A 14,423-nucleotide genomic window follows, 5' to 3' on the forward strand; every position below is an offset into this window, starting at 1 on the left:
TCTTTTATTAAAATGGATTAATTATTTAACTATTATTATATAAGATATAAGAAGAAGACTTCGAGATTAAGGAATAATTATTATTTATATATATACATATATGATTGTTTCTTGGTCTAATCAATCAATCAATCAAAGGAGTGAATGAAAGATTGGCATAGTATTACTATTAACGGTTATGGAATTGAAATTTATTTGATGCCATTCCCACTTTCTGAAACTGATCCCTTAACTTTTGAGATCATGTTACACTGTTTCACGATCGAGTCCCATAAAAATCTTGCACCCTTTATATCAATTCAACACAGCTTGACATCTGTGTAAAAGACAAACACAGAGGATTAGGATTAATAACTTGATTCAAGGTTATCTATATTTCTATAAATAGAAGGGGGATTTCCCCACATAATATTAATTAACCTTTTCTTATTCAATCAACTAAACTTTTTTCTTTATCATGCCTCGTGTCATCTGGGATTTTAATGCACCACTTTCTTTTTGTTAAGTCTAGTCTTTCTAGTTTTAAACTACTACAATTAATCATCACGTTTTATTAATAAAAAATTTCGATATCATTATTTTGTTGCTCAAATAATAAAAAGTTTGAAAGGAATTGGAAAAAAAAATAATAATTAAAAGACTAAGATCTCGAAATTTGATATACGTTTTTTTTAGTTTGAATGGAATATGGTATTTTAAGTAATATGTTTTAAGTAGAGGATGAATTAAAATGGTTTTAATGGGTTGGGTAACTTTGAAAGAAAGAAAATAAAAAATGAAGAAGAATTAAAGAATTGTTGAATTACCAAAATTTCACACGAACTATAATAGATGGACATAAAAGTTTTTTTTTTCAACATCTGTATTATTAGATGTTCTATGAGACAGATTAGGATTAGAATTAACAAATGTTAATTTCTGTTAATAAAAACTTGGATTCACTATTGTTTCTCTTCTATTCTTACCAAGATTACATCATATTTATTGATTTCTCCCCATCAAATGATTGTAGATCTAGGTATGGGCAATTGTTTATAATGTTTTTGCAATTATGAGAGTATGTTTAAGTAATATTAAACCCGCATGTATATATGAAATCACTTTTTCTAACATCATCTCATGGACGCACGATAGAAAGTATAAGACAAAATGTTTGTGAAAAGAAAAACATCGAGAGTGCAACAATATGATTTAATGTTTATATGTTCTGGGAATTTAATATTATATCATTTTTTTAATATGTTCTTTTAGAAACATTAGTTTCTAATCGAGATAGATATTAGTACTTTTAGTTAATAGTTTAAGTTTGTGTTAATTTTTGTAAGATCTGATTTATTACTATTAAATTTATTTATTTTTAAGTAAACAATTTAAAACATAAAAAAACTTAATAGGTTTATTATTTAATCAAACAAGTAATAGAATTATGGCATGACAGAAATAAGTGTGTTGCGAGTATCATAATAGATAGTTGGTACTCGCGGATATTTATTATCCGCAGATAGTTTGATATTCTTTTATAAACAGATTTAGGTGTGAATATCATCATACCTTCTGTACCAACAAATATATGTTACCTACAACAATTAAAATTAAAATTTAATTTATATTTATTAAGTTAAATTTAAGTAAATTTAAAATTTAATTTAATTTAATTTTTTGTCATATTTTTTAATTTGATTTTAAAAATTTAAAAAATATTTTTTTAAAATATATATGGGTATCATAGAATACTTGCAAGTTTTAAAAAATTCATAAATATTTTTTAAATGAGTACTCTAAATTTTTTGCTAGAGTCGAATTACATATTATCCATGCTTAATGTGATGGATTGTCATTTCTGAACATAATACAATGGTTTTATTTTTTTGTAAACAATTTTATTTTATTATAAAGGTTTTCCATATTTTTTTTATTTTCAATTTAGTCTTTCAAATGGAGTAGCTTTTTTACCTCTAAAATTTTATTTTTTCGTCTCATAGTTCTTTTATACTTAAAAAAAGTTTATTCAAATTAAATTAAAATGAAAAAAAACTAAAAGGCCAAACAACTTTACCTAAAAGTATTAAAACTTATGTACTCCTATTGATACATCTTATAATTAGAAGAGAAAAAAAAGTCACATGTATGATTTGTGTGATTAGTTGTTGTTGCTGGTTTTGAGGGTATGTATGGAATAATGAGTTGTTTATAATAGTAAGTGTGAAGTAGAGGAAAATGGTGGCTCCTATGAAATTATGATTATGATGTTGTTACAAATGTTTTATTGTAATTAGAGACATGTCATTGCAATGATGTTGTCTGTAAGAAGAAATAATTAGTCTCTTAATTTATAACTCACATCATAAATATGAAAAGTTGTGTATGAAATTTTGCATAAAAAAGTGGATTATGTCGGTTTGGTTTTGAAGAAGATATGCATGACGTATGGTATAGAATTTTTTGAAAAATAAAAATGGAAAAAAGCATATTCGAAAACTTTTAAAATAAGTGGATGCATTCATATGCGAGGGTGGTATGCAGACAAATAGTACTGGTGGCGTCATTAATTAATGCAAAATTCATGTTCAGACACACTTCATTTCACTTTATAAATTACATAAATCATTTGACTTTCTCTGTAATAATGTCTTATAGTTATGTAACTGCAACCATTATTATTACAAACATTTATATAATGCCCAAATGGGTACGGAAAATATACACTACATGTTTCTATCATTATTCTTTCCTTCTCTTTTATTTATTTATTTTTTCTGTCAAATCTTTTCTGCAATTCCATTTGATGTTACACTAAATAATCCTTTGGTGCTTCAAGATAAGATTGGAAGGAATCCTCGACTAAAATAATATCAACCAAAATTAAACAAAGTAAACTAACATATATAAACAAATGTTAATATGAAGATTTTTATATGAAATGAGTCTGGAATTCGAGCTTGAACACTGCGCCACGGGTAGGTGGAAACGTTGATTAAAATGACAAATCAGACTTCATATAAAATAAATCTGCTGATGATTTTTTCAAAATATGTTCAAACATGTGAAGCAAGCACACGTATTGATTCAGGAACACAATTAATGATGTCACAAATGTAAAGGAGAAACTAGTAAGATAAATTGTTTATCATTATATTAAAAGTTATGTTTTTTACTGAGAGGCAACACTTTTTATTTAAAGATTAAAATACTTTTTTTGTCCTAATTTTCGTTAATGTTATCAATCTAAACAACTTTATCCAATTAGGACCTAATTGAATTAAATTGACAAAAATTAGGATCTATTTGGGCACCCTGCAAAAATTGGAACCTATTTGAAAAAGGTTGAGGAAAATTGGGACCAAAAAAGTATTTTAACCTTACTTAAAAATATAATAATCTAAACGCTACGATTTGATTGTGACCCGGTCCATTTAACTTTTGTTATAAGACAATTAATGCTACCTGCAACAATCTTCCCCTTAGCCATTATCTTACTAGGAATCTCATTCTTAGATTGTGACTTGCTCATCTAACCTCCGTCACAGGACAATTGTACAATCCACAACAAAAATAAATATCAACGAAAATAATATATCTTAAAAAGTCTTGTATCATTTAAAATAATTAAAGAAACGAGTGTTTATATAATTGATTTGAAAGGATTTTAAATTTAAAATTTTCTTATATTCTTATATTAGAATGAGATTTGGATTAAATTCTTGTTTGGAAAAGGGTAAATTTTTTTATATAATGTTATTATCTAATAGTCATTAAACAAGTATTACTGTTTTTATCAAATTTTTGGAGTTTCCATGAAGCCTGGTTGTAGTCCAAACTTAAGTCTACAGTGGTGGTACAAGAAGCTGATATATGGTATCTAGGGAAGTGAAAAAGACAAGGGTGCAATTGGTAGATGGGTAGTGTGTATTGAAATGAAAGAAAGGTAATGGAATGGTGCGTACTATGAAATGTAGTGGATGGTGATTTGTCTCTTATGACAGAATTCACAGTACAATGAAAGACCTTGTTGTTGGTAGTGCAATATTAATGTGAAGCACTTTGTTGCTTCTGCTGCTATATATTCAAATGGAACAAGGCTTTGTCTCAACATTATTATTTTTTTTACAAATTTAAAGGGATATTGAGTCCCAGATGAATCTTTGTGTGCTGGGCCTGGAGGACCATGCATTTTACTATCATGTACCTTGTTCCCTGCTCAAGATTTTGTGGGATTTTGGTGTATTTCCAAAATGGGACAAAATAATTGTTCCTCCAATTGAAAAATGAGAAAAGGGTTTCGTTAGAACTTAGAAGTGACCTGCTTGGACTCTAGTTGTAGGTGTAGCAGCAGGATGATCAATCAAATGATGCTTTTCTTCTCGCATTGTCTTCATCTGAAATCCATCAACTGCTTAATCACAAACCAAATAAACCAATGGGTTGAGTAGATTTAATGTCACCGTTTTTACTATCATCCATGTCGCTTGTAAAAGATCCAAGTTTCTGTTTAAAAGTAGTGAAATTGGAGTATTTTATAGTTGGGTGGTTAAACACAAATTATCATTGAATAAGAGTTTTTGAAGAACTTTAATAATGACTTGGCTACCTCCTATAATAGATAATGGAGAGCAGGAGTTTAGATTAGATATGTGATTTATCTTTTATTTTTAGATAAGATTAGTTTATCTTTTACATAGCATTTTATGTTTTTTATTTTACATAGACTAAAATAAAAATGAATAGAAAATAGAAATAAAAAAAATAGAAAACTGAAATAAGTAGAAATTAATTACACAATACTAGTTCGCAAATTGGCATGGTGCAGGATAACCTCTTGTCCATATTTTCTATTTACTGAAATTTGTATCCCTTGGTGTTATAAATTTGCTTGATATTGTATTTTAATTTATTGTTTTTGAATTTGTTACCGTAATAAACTAGTATATTGCTGGATTTTTGTAATTACATTTTCTTGCAGTTTTTATTCCTTAAAATTAGGTGAATTTGCTCATGAATCAAATGACTTGTCAATGGGCAATTTAATTAGATCAGATTACATACCATTTAGCGCACCAAAAAGTGAAAGAATCGTGCTGGAATCTAAAAAATAAAATAAATAATGAAATCTACCGGATAAAATCAAAGGAATCCTTCAAAGGTGACAAATAAAAAGTTATTACTTTCAAATTTATTAGCCTGATAAGCTATACTCTCTACAAACACATACTGTTCATTGCAGGTACATTGAGGAACAGAAAAATGAACATCGCCCGTTTAATACGATTGCAAAGTGGATGATCACAATTACAATAATGGGGTGTTGCTTCCTACACCCATACAATTTTCTTTATTCACCGCATCAAAACAACTACAGTGTTAGGGTGCAGTAAGAAAAATGAGATGGTGCAGGAAGTCATTTCCACAATAATGATATTCAAAAGCCCAATAACTTGGAATTTTGCAAAATGGACTCTCCGCAGAAAGCAGAAAGCAGAAAGCAGAGAAAGAGATTGGGTGTGGCCTGAACACGTCAAAATCTCGAAGGGAAAGCGTAGGTTTACAATATAAACGAGGTCTGCAATTACTGAAATAGACCAATATACATTGTTTGAATTCATCTTAGTTTGATAATATTGATTACATTGACGTCATCCCAATGAATAAAGGGGGAGATGAATGGGAAAATAGAAGAAAAATGAGGGAAGTACACGGATTATACAAACCTATCAACATATTACAACAATATCTAAAGTAACCAAAAATGACGAAGGCTTAACTTCTGTTCAACCCTGTCACTTGGTAATCTAAATTATTATGAACTCAAATGTCAGCTGTGAACCATGATTCACGCAGCAGACATCTAAAGTGGTAAATGGTTTATGATTCTACTAAATCTAGCTGAATGCGAGAACCTTCTTCCCTGTAATTCCAGTGCCAGCTTCCACTCTCCATCATATCTTGATCAATTGGATCTAACTGGATTGCTAAACCTGAAATGCAATTATGAACGTAAATCGGTAAAACATTGTATGACTAGGACAGAACAGATAATTTGACTAAGGATAACAACAGTAATATTCTCAAAATAATCATGATAACAGCATATATTACTTCAGGCAACCAAAGCAATAAGGAAAGGAACCAAGCAAAATAAATTTCTGAAGTTGAATAGACCTGGGTTTCCCGGCTTGATTTTCAGTATGTGGCCATCTGGAACTTCGAACACGTGATTTCCCTATATCAGTTAAATAACAGAAGAATAAGGTATTAGTTTATAGGTATCAAATATCCACCAGAATTAACGAAAGAGTAATTTTATTTTACTAATTTTTAGGCTATATGACAACAGTAATTGAAGGCTTTTTTATGAGGCTCTGGTTCTTTTAGACATTCAAATACAAATGACTACAGGGTCAGCTTAATAGTTAAGAAGCAGTGACTCAATAAATTCTAAATTTGAAATGAATCCTTTATGCCGGTGATTAGAAAAAGTGTCCCAAGCTAATATTGTTAGGAACAATGTGGGTTGGGTATCCATGAAGGGAATAAATCCTGTTTTGTCAAGCAATTCGAAGGCCGTTATGGGTATCCTATCCTACCATGCACATCCACATTCACACCAAGGCAAATTGGTTTGGATTCGATGAAAGCTCTAACTTACAGAGTATGAGAAATCATGGGCTCAAATCCAAGGAGTAAGCTCTATTGTAAGCGAGACTTTTTGCAACAAAGTTTTTAGAGAGAATAAAATCCACATTTAAACGTTAACCTGTAAGACAACATCAGTAGCCTCAAATTCAGCATTTCCATGAAGTATGATTTGCAGCCCCTCAGATCGCTGCACATCATGTTTCCAGTATATGTTTCGACCACAGTTCCAATCAATTCCCTTGTTAAACACCTTGACATTTTGCAACTTACATTTTCCACACCTGGCATGATAATAAGACAAATGTGTATAATAATGCTAAATGCTTGCGATCTAAAGTAATGTTATGCCTTAGATCTTGGGATCTTCAGGTACGATGAGGTCGATAAAGAATCACAATAGTTCTTACTAATACAGAAAGAACAATACCTTTGGCCATAATGTAGTATGGATTCACCGCTCTCATTATTCTTCATTGAGCCCATAACATTCTCAGCTATTATGATCAGGCTTCCGTTGAGCTGGAGTAAAGAGACAAATCACAAATATCAGCCCAATATCTTAGAACTTCACGCCACATAAGTCAACCAAATCTATTTGCTTAATACCTGTACATTCCTCCAAAAAAACTCTGCAACCTCTATTTGTAACTCAGAGCCCTCCGATATGGAACCACCATAAAACTGATCACAAAAAAGAATAACAAAATAATCGAAACCTTCATATGTAAATGATGATCAACACAATTCACCGTTGTAAAGCCGTAGAACTGTCATGTTTCAAGCAAATTGGATTGAAGAAAGGGTTACAGCTAAACAATACGAAGAAAAAATTGTGTAAAAAGGTTATGATCAGGTCTTGTCATGTGTTAAGAACACTATGGTGGAGAGGAGACTGAAAAAATGACCTATTTAAGGGAAAACTTGAGACCAATATGTTTAGAACACAGCCATTTACTGATAGAATTCAATTAAACTTCATACTTTAAAATTTATACAAACAATATAACATAAAATTGACAATTATTGATGAACGAATGCTGAAAATAACATAATAATACAGGGTTACCTTTTGCTTAGTGACTTCCCAAAGAGGACCAAGAGCAGGATGCAGAAGGATGAGAAATGGTGGTCCTGAATCCACATAGTTCTCATTAGCTTCAATCTGCATGAGAGAACAAACATAACAATATAATTGTACGTACCTAGAAAAGACAGTCATCCTCCCTTTACAAGCTTACATGTATTACCAAATGACAAAATAAAAAGGTTTTGCAGTAGCATACTAGTATAATATGAAATTGTACTTGACCAAACTAAATGAAAATGAATCAAAAATCATAAAACACGCTAGTATGCATATATATACCTCAGGAAGTCTTATATCACACTGTGAAAGAAGATCGTGAGCATTTCGTAAGATATCCAGAAGAGCCCCATCAGGTGTCTGCATAAAAATGCAAAACATATTATAGATATTTAAGAGCAACCATCATTACAACTCCAACACATAAACTGTAGGTTTGTCCAGGTAAAAATATACGAGGAACATAAAGATAATCCTATCCACTCAAATAACCTGTAATTTAGTTCATAAGCTTTCACTATTGTTCAAAACACGTAAGATATTCAGGTAATACCAACTGCTAAGTGAAGCCAAGCACTATCCAAGTATATAAAGAAATATTACGAACAGACCTCATAAGGAAGAGATTACAAGAATGCAAGGACTGTCAAAAACTTTAAATGGAATCAACATAATGGAATATCACATGAAATTTGTTTACTCAACACAATCTAGACAAAAAAATGATATTTCACCAATGCAGTAAATCGAACCTGGTGTAAAGACTTGTCTCCATGCCTTCTTTTTTTCTTGGCGGAGGAGGTAACTCTCCTTCTTTTATTATATACAATAAAAGTATCTAGCTCATCTGCTCACAAGTAAGAGTTTTGTTAAGCTCAACTAAATGGGAATTGAAGTATATGGTTTGTCAGATCAGACAAGCACGCGCAAGACGTACCTTCCACATCATTATAACATCTAGATGAGTACGAACTGAAATAATTGTCAGCAATATTTTGCATTGTGCACTCAAGTCTACCACCAGAGACGCTAGTGAATGGAAAGGGGGAAGAGTAAGTAGTAAATGGAACAAAAGAATCCGCAATATGCACAGCGTGAAAATATTTAATCACAAGGAAAATTAAGGTCAAATTACTTATTTGGTCTCTGAACTATCTGGAAATTTTCAAGCAGGTAAAACTTAAAAAAAAAAAAAACTAAATGGGGTCCTAAGTTTAGTAGTTTTTAAATTGAGTTCTTAGGGTTTTAAAAACAGTCATAGACTAATTTCAAGATGCCATAAACTAACCCCAAGGACCTACCTTTTTAGTTTAGGAACCTATTACATTTTTTTTACTTTAAGGACATACTTTCAAAATTCACAAATAGTTTAGCCACCAACTGAGTAATTTAATAAAAAATAATAAGAGAAGTAATAATAAGAAACAAATAATCACTGTAGAAAAGATGAAATTATTTTAAAGGAAAGGAAATCCATCAATTTCAGCTTGTGGTCGTGTCATGCATTCAAATTCAAATTTTCAGTTTCTAAACAATACATGGATATAAACTAGTGTCAGATAAAGAATATATATTATAAATGTTTCACTAGCTACTTACTACTGTTAACACATGTCTCCATTTTGAATATTTAATCAATAAGAAAAATGGCAGCTTAATGTACGAGGCTACCACTAACTAGGGTTTGGATAAAGTAGATATACACAGCCTTACCCCACACAAACAGAAACGTTTTCAAAGATTTGAACCTGTGACCTTTCTGTAGGTCGCAAGGCAGCAACCTTACAGTTGTGCTAACCTTCATTTTCAATTTAATGTATAAAACAAAGTAATAAAACTGCATTGATAAATTCACAAGGAGAAGACATACCTATGACATTTGCCAAACTGATCTGTGTAAACTATTGGCTTTCTTGTATTTAGCACCATTCCAGGTAAACTATTTCCATTCTTACTTGATCCAATTAACTCCGCAGAAGGTAAATCAACATATAAGATGTTCGTATTGGCTGGGAACTCTGCCTGCAAACTTGATTATACAGAATGAAGTTGAGATTTGGGTTATGCATTTCAAATTAGAAGGCCTAAAAGACAAAAAGAGTAAAGATTCCTAAAAGAATAAATTGAAGACAACACTGTCTAATCAACTGAGACAGAATTTTGAGCAACAAAATTTAGCCTTTGTTTTCAACAAATAAGATTAGAAGAACAAGAAATAAGGCTCCAACTATGCATTCATGTTTCTAGGTAGGATTAATTTTTCTAAATCCAATTGATTATCACAGAATCAATTGATAATTTATCACAGAATCTGGAAACCAAATTTGAACATACTAAGTCAGTTTAGAGTATGAAAGCCCAAATCACTTTTTGAGACAGGTGAAACACTGAAATAAATCCAGTCCAGGAAAATCACATACCTTTTTGGAGCAAGAGGTCCGGTAGTGATTCCAAACTTGTCAAACTCAGTGTACTCAATACAAGAAACGCCATATTCCCATTTACCATCAAGACTTTTCTTCTCCATCAGAACATTAATTCCTTCTGTAGCGCCTGATATCCGCTCACAAGATGCAAATCCCAGTTTCTGTTAAAGAACACAGTTCAGAAATTGCAAACAGTATTCTACTTGAGATTTGAGAATGGTTTAGCTTAATAAATATTACTGAGAACAGCGCCTTTCTTTTTTTCTTAAAGATCTTCAGGCAAGATAAATATTAAATAGGGATAATGCTGCAAGCAAACAGTGCGTTTATAGGATAAACAGTTGGACTGCGGTATCTCATTTTCTTTTTTCCAGTGTATATTATACACAAATATCTGTCATAGTTGATTTACCAAAATCTTATACATCAGAAACTTTAGACTCGGTAAGGAACTATACACGATAAGATATTATTTACACTTTTATCATAACATGTTTTAGCCTTTGTCCATGTACAAATAGTGCCAGAAAAGGCTGAGATTAACAGTTAAAAGAACCGCTACCTACCTTTCCATGACGTAAACCAATCCCTGCTAAGGCTAGGAGGGTTAAATCTGTAGCCGCCACAACGTTACTGCAAGGTCACCTGTATTGTAAATGCAAGTTTCTCGTACTAAGGAAAGCAAACCCAAGAAATATCAATCATAACAACAGACCTGACTTGGCGCAGAGTTGCACCTTTTCTTCCTTGAGAATAAAACCATTTGAAGATGCCTTTGTCATGCGCAAGTTTCCATATGACACCATGACCACCAGGCTTGCTCAAGGGATTCAATGGTTTGGTGACCAGCCATTGACCTTCTTCTGCACCAACAACTGGAACAAGAGGCTGCCAATTTACAAATTATATATTTAGAGATTGTTAAAATAAGATTACCTCTTCCGAGAAGCCATAGTATAGATTTATATAAAACCTGCTCAAAAAGTTTGAAAGTTGATCGACCTCTCCCAAACCATGAAAGTCTTTCACAAAGAGAAGTGACGTGGCTGTGGTTGTTCTTTGCGGCACTTGTCATTATTGCAACGGGTGTGATACATTGTTTATTGTATAACTTGAAGTACAAGAATTCTCTAGCCTTCAAACGTGAAATTGAAGAATTATATATTTCAGCGCCCAGCATAAAAACTTAATCTTGGTTTTATCATAAAATGAAAATGGGCATAGCAAGTATGACTTTGTTTGATAGTTGGAATCTAATACCTGAAGATCTCTTATAAGGCCTTCCAACAAAGTCCTTCCACAATATGGTAGCATTGCAGCAGGCAGGCATTCACCTGAGTTAGGATCAACCAAATCAAGCCTGTCGGCAGAACCTCCCAAAGGATAAATTTCACCTAGGTCTGGCAAACCCTAGAACGACAAGATCTTATTATTCGATGTTGCTACGAAGCATCTAATCTAAATGCAAGTTACGATTTACAAACCAAGTAATGTAATTAGACTAACCTCTATACCCCATAGAGCTGCTTGAGAAGCATACTCTGTGTCTTCAGAAAGGTTATGCCCATTAGGTGCATTAATTCCAAAAATTTGGCATTCTTTCACTTCATGTATCTGGTGCGACCACTTTATATTCTGCCTCTCAAATGACTTTTGGACAATAAGTTCCAGAACTGTTATCTGATATCTGCAGAGTATCAATGTTAGCAAACAAACAAGTAGATGCAAATTGAATTATTCCTAAACAGCATACACTCCTATTAAACAAAATTCATACCAAGCAAAACCAAAAAAAAACTTGATGGTGTTGGGATGAAGGTTTTAAAAGAGGGTCTGCAACTGCAATTTCAGCTGCAGCGTCAAGTTTTATGGGGTGACTGAAAAGCACCCAAACATTTGTGAACCCACCCTCAAGATACCTATATGGGGGGGAACTAAATATTTAAATATTCCACCAAACATCCCATAATACTATTGAACATAGACACCCCCATAATACCGAAGTTCCTATGAGACTGCGACTACAATTATGGCTGTATAAGCCGCATTCTACAATTTCTCAATCTATCAAGGAACAGGAACTGCATTACGTTGGTTGGGACGACAAGTAATGATGGAAAAAAGTGAACAAGTTCCTTATGCATAAGAGTTTATAAAAACATAAAGAGAGAAAAAAGTACAGAAGATTTATTCCCTTTCTGCCCATCTCATAAACCCAATGTATGTTCCAACAAAATGGGAGAACTAAAACTGTTAAACCAACTAAGAAGCAGAATAGTCCCGTTTCATAATTTTACTACTACGTAAGTCACCAAAGTCAATCTTAGTATAACTGCTTTCTGTTCGATTGTTAATATATTAAAAAAAAAACAAAAAGAAAGGTGGGTTAATTTTAGTCCATCTATTCCCCATTTGTTCCATGCTAAGCGAATGGTAAAAGTAGGAAAACGAAGAACTAACCCAATTATTCCTCCAATGCAGTCATAGAATCGCTCAATTTCCTCCAAAGTTTGTAACAACTTGTTCAATTCAATAATCTCGTAATCCCCCAACGCCATCCCCGAACCCACACCACCATTGCCATCAAAGGAATTCAAATTCTCAATCATCTCCGCTATAGCGTAGAGCGCGCTCTTCACGGCGCTCACAGTAGCCGCTGCGGCAGCGGCGGATTCTAGCGATTCGGTTCCGTCCAAACACAGCACATGCTCCTGGCCGGCAGCAACGACGCACTTGAGCAGGAACAGTTGGTCGGAGCTCAACCGGAGCGAGGCCAAAACCCTAGCAAGGCCGCGACCTGAGCTGAAGAAGCGCTTCACTCTGGAATCAGCGTTGAGCACTCGGAGCTTCTCGACGAGAGTAGCGCACGCCGCAAGCCTGTCGCGGAGCGCGGCGAGGCGTGCGATTTCGCGGTGGAAGTTGAAGTCGTCCGGCGGTGGCGGCGAGACCTCCAAGGTCTCGGTGGAAATTCGCGCGACTCGACAACATGTAGATAGAGAAGAGGGGAGAGAGAGAAATTTGGAGAAAGAGAGAGAGTGGGAATAAGAATGAGAATGAAAAGGTTTGGAGCGAACGGAGAAAACGAAACGCTTATTATGGGGAAGAAGAGAAGTGGAGTGAAGCATTGTTGAAGGCTGTGTTGAGTTGGAATATGCAATTGATTATTGATAAAGTGAATAAGGATGAATTTGAAGTTGTGTAGGATAAAGGGAAGATGCTAGAAGCATATACCAGAATAGAAAGAGCATAATAATAAGGAGGGAAATTAAATGTTTTCTTAACCGTTCATCAAGTTGTTGCATGTGCCGATTATATATACCTCTATCCTCTTCTTCCTTCTCGGACTGGCTCTCAGGATTTCACTATCTTCTTTCTCTCGCATACCTTACGGTCCACAAATCCAATGCTTTATTTGGGTAAATTATGTACAACGATTAAAATATTATAACATGTCATTTTGTACGATGCTTTACATCATCAACATTGATGTAAGTACAACTAATTTATGTCCCTTGCTTAAATGATTCAGAATTTGAGTTTGGGTAAATTATTAATGTGCATTTCTGGCATGTATTTGTTATAAGTGTTTTTTAGCAGGTACAGACTCAAAAGTCGTGATATACATAAAGACAGTCACGAGTGATGGACATTTTGAAATTGCATTGGCCAAACCCCAAAACAGTTTAAAGATGATTTGGTGCGATCATCTTAAGACCAAGTCAATAAGTCAAAATTTATACAGTTAAAGCAACTTCATTATTATACATCAAAATTTTGATGTAAATCCTAAGCATAATAATGGGAATAGCCTCTAAGCACTATTTCAAAGTAATTAGCTATTGCCATTATACGTAGATTATGCAGATGGCTGTCACCGTCCATCACAAATCAAAGAAATTTCGGTCGCTTTGTTTCTACTGTTTGGAATTCCACTATGAACTACTAATAATAAAGAATCAAGAAGAAAAAATAAGAACAATAAATATTGAAATGGAAAAATAATATGCATTTTTACCTTTTTATTTAAAAATGAGAACAAAGAGAGAGAAAGTTTCAAAGTTATATATAAATATAATAGAATATTGTTGTAAATTACAATAAAAAATGAAATCATTTATTTTTTATATAAGTAATTATTTTTTAATATAATTATAACTGTATTTTCTATTATAATAAAATAAAAATACTAAATATTAAATAAAATAAAATATATTAATTTAAATTGATATATAACAATGAATAATTGAAATGTATAAATATAAATAATAATTAAATATTAT

At 32.6% G+C, this 14,423-nt stretch overlaps 1 protein-coding gene across 2 annotated transcripts; it reads right to left on the reverse strand.

Annotated features, from left to right (window-relative positions):
- Positions 1-5,538: 5,538 nt before the first annotated feature.
- Positions 5,539-13,484, reverse strand: UGP3 (UDP-glucose pyrophosphorylase 3). Of its 2 annotated transcripts, XM_028075524.2 has the most exons (17): positions 12,604-13,450; positions 11,650-11,830; positions 11,404-11,553; positions 11,117-11,278; positions 10,859-11,031; positions 10,710-10,776; positions 10,138-10,304; positions 9,588-9,746; positions 8,655-8,746; positions 8,470-8,564; positions 8,000-8,077; positions 7,700-7,795; positions 7,240-7,314; positions 7,061-7,152; positions 6,752-6,914; positions 6,157-6,217; positions 5,539-5,972 (listed from the first exon to the last, which is right to left on the reverse strand). In XM_028075524.2, exons 1-17 carry the CDS (start codon positions 13,266-13,268, stop codon positions 5,860-5,862), a joined length of 2,589 nt encoding a protein of 862 aa, XP_027931325.1. In that variant the 5' UTR covers positions 13,269-13,450; the 3' UTR covers positions 5,539-5,859. The 2 variants fall into 2 exon arrangements, 1 of the variants encoding a protein (XP_027931325.1); XR_003605237.2 differs by lacking the exons at positions 5,539-5,972; positions 6,157-6,217 and having other exon boundaries at positions 7,700-7,764; positions 12,604-13,484.
- Between the last annotated feature and the right edge of the window lie 939 nt (positions 13,485-14,423).

Source organism: Vigna unguiculata, chromosome 1, assembly GCF_037176805.1.
Source record: "Vigna unguiculata cultivar grain cowpea cultivar isolate G323 ecotype 2 chromosome 1, ASM3717680v1, whole genome shotgun sequence".
Taxonomy (NCBI): domain Eukaryota; kingdom Viridiplantae; phylum Streptophyta; class Magnoliopsida; order Fabales; family Fabaceae; genus Vigna; species Vigna unguiculata.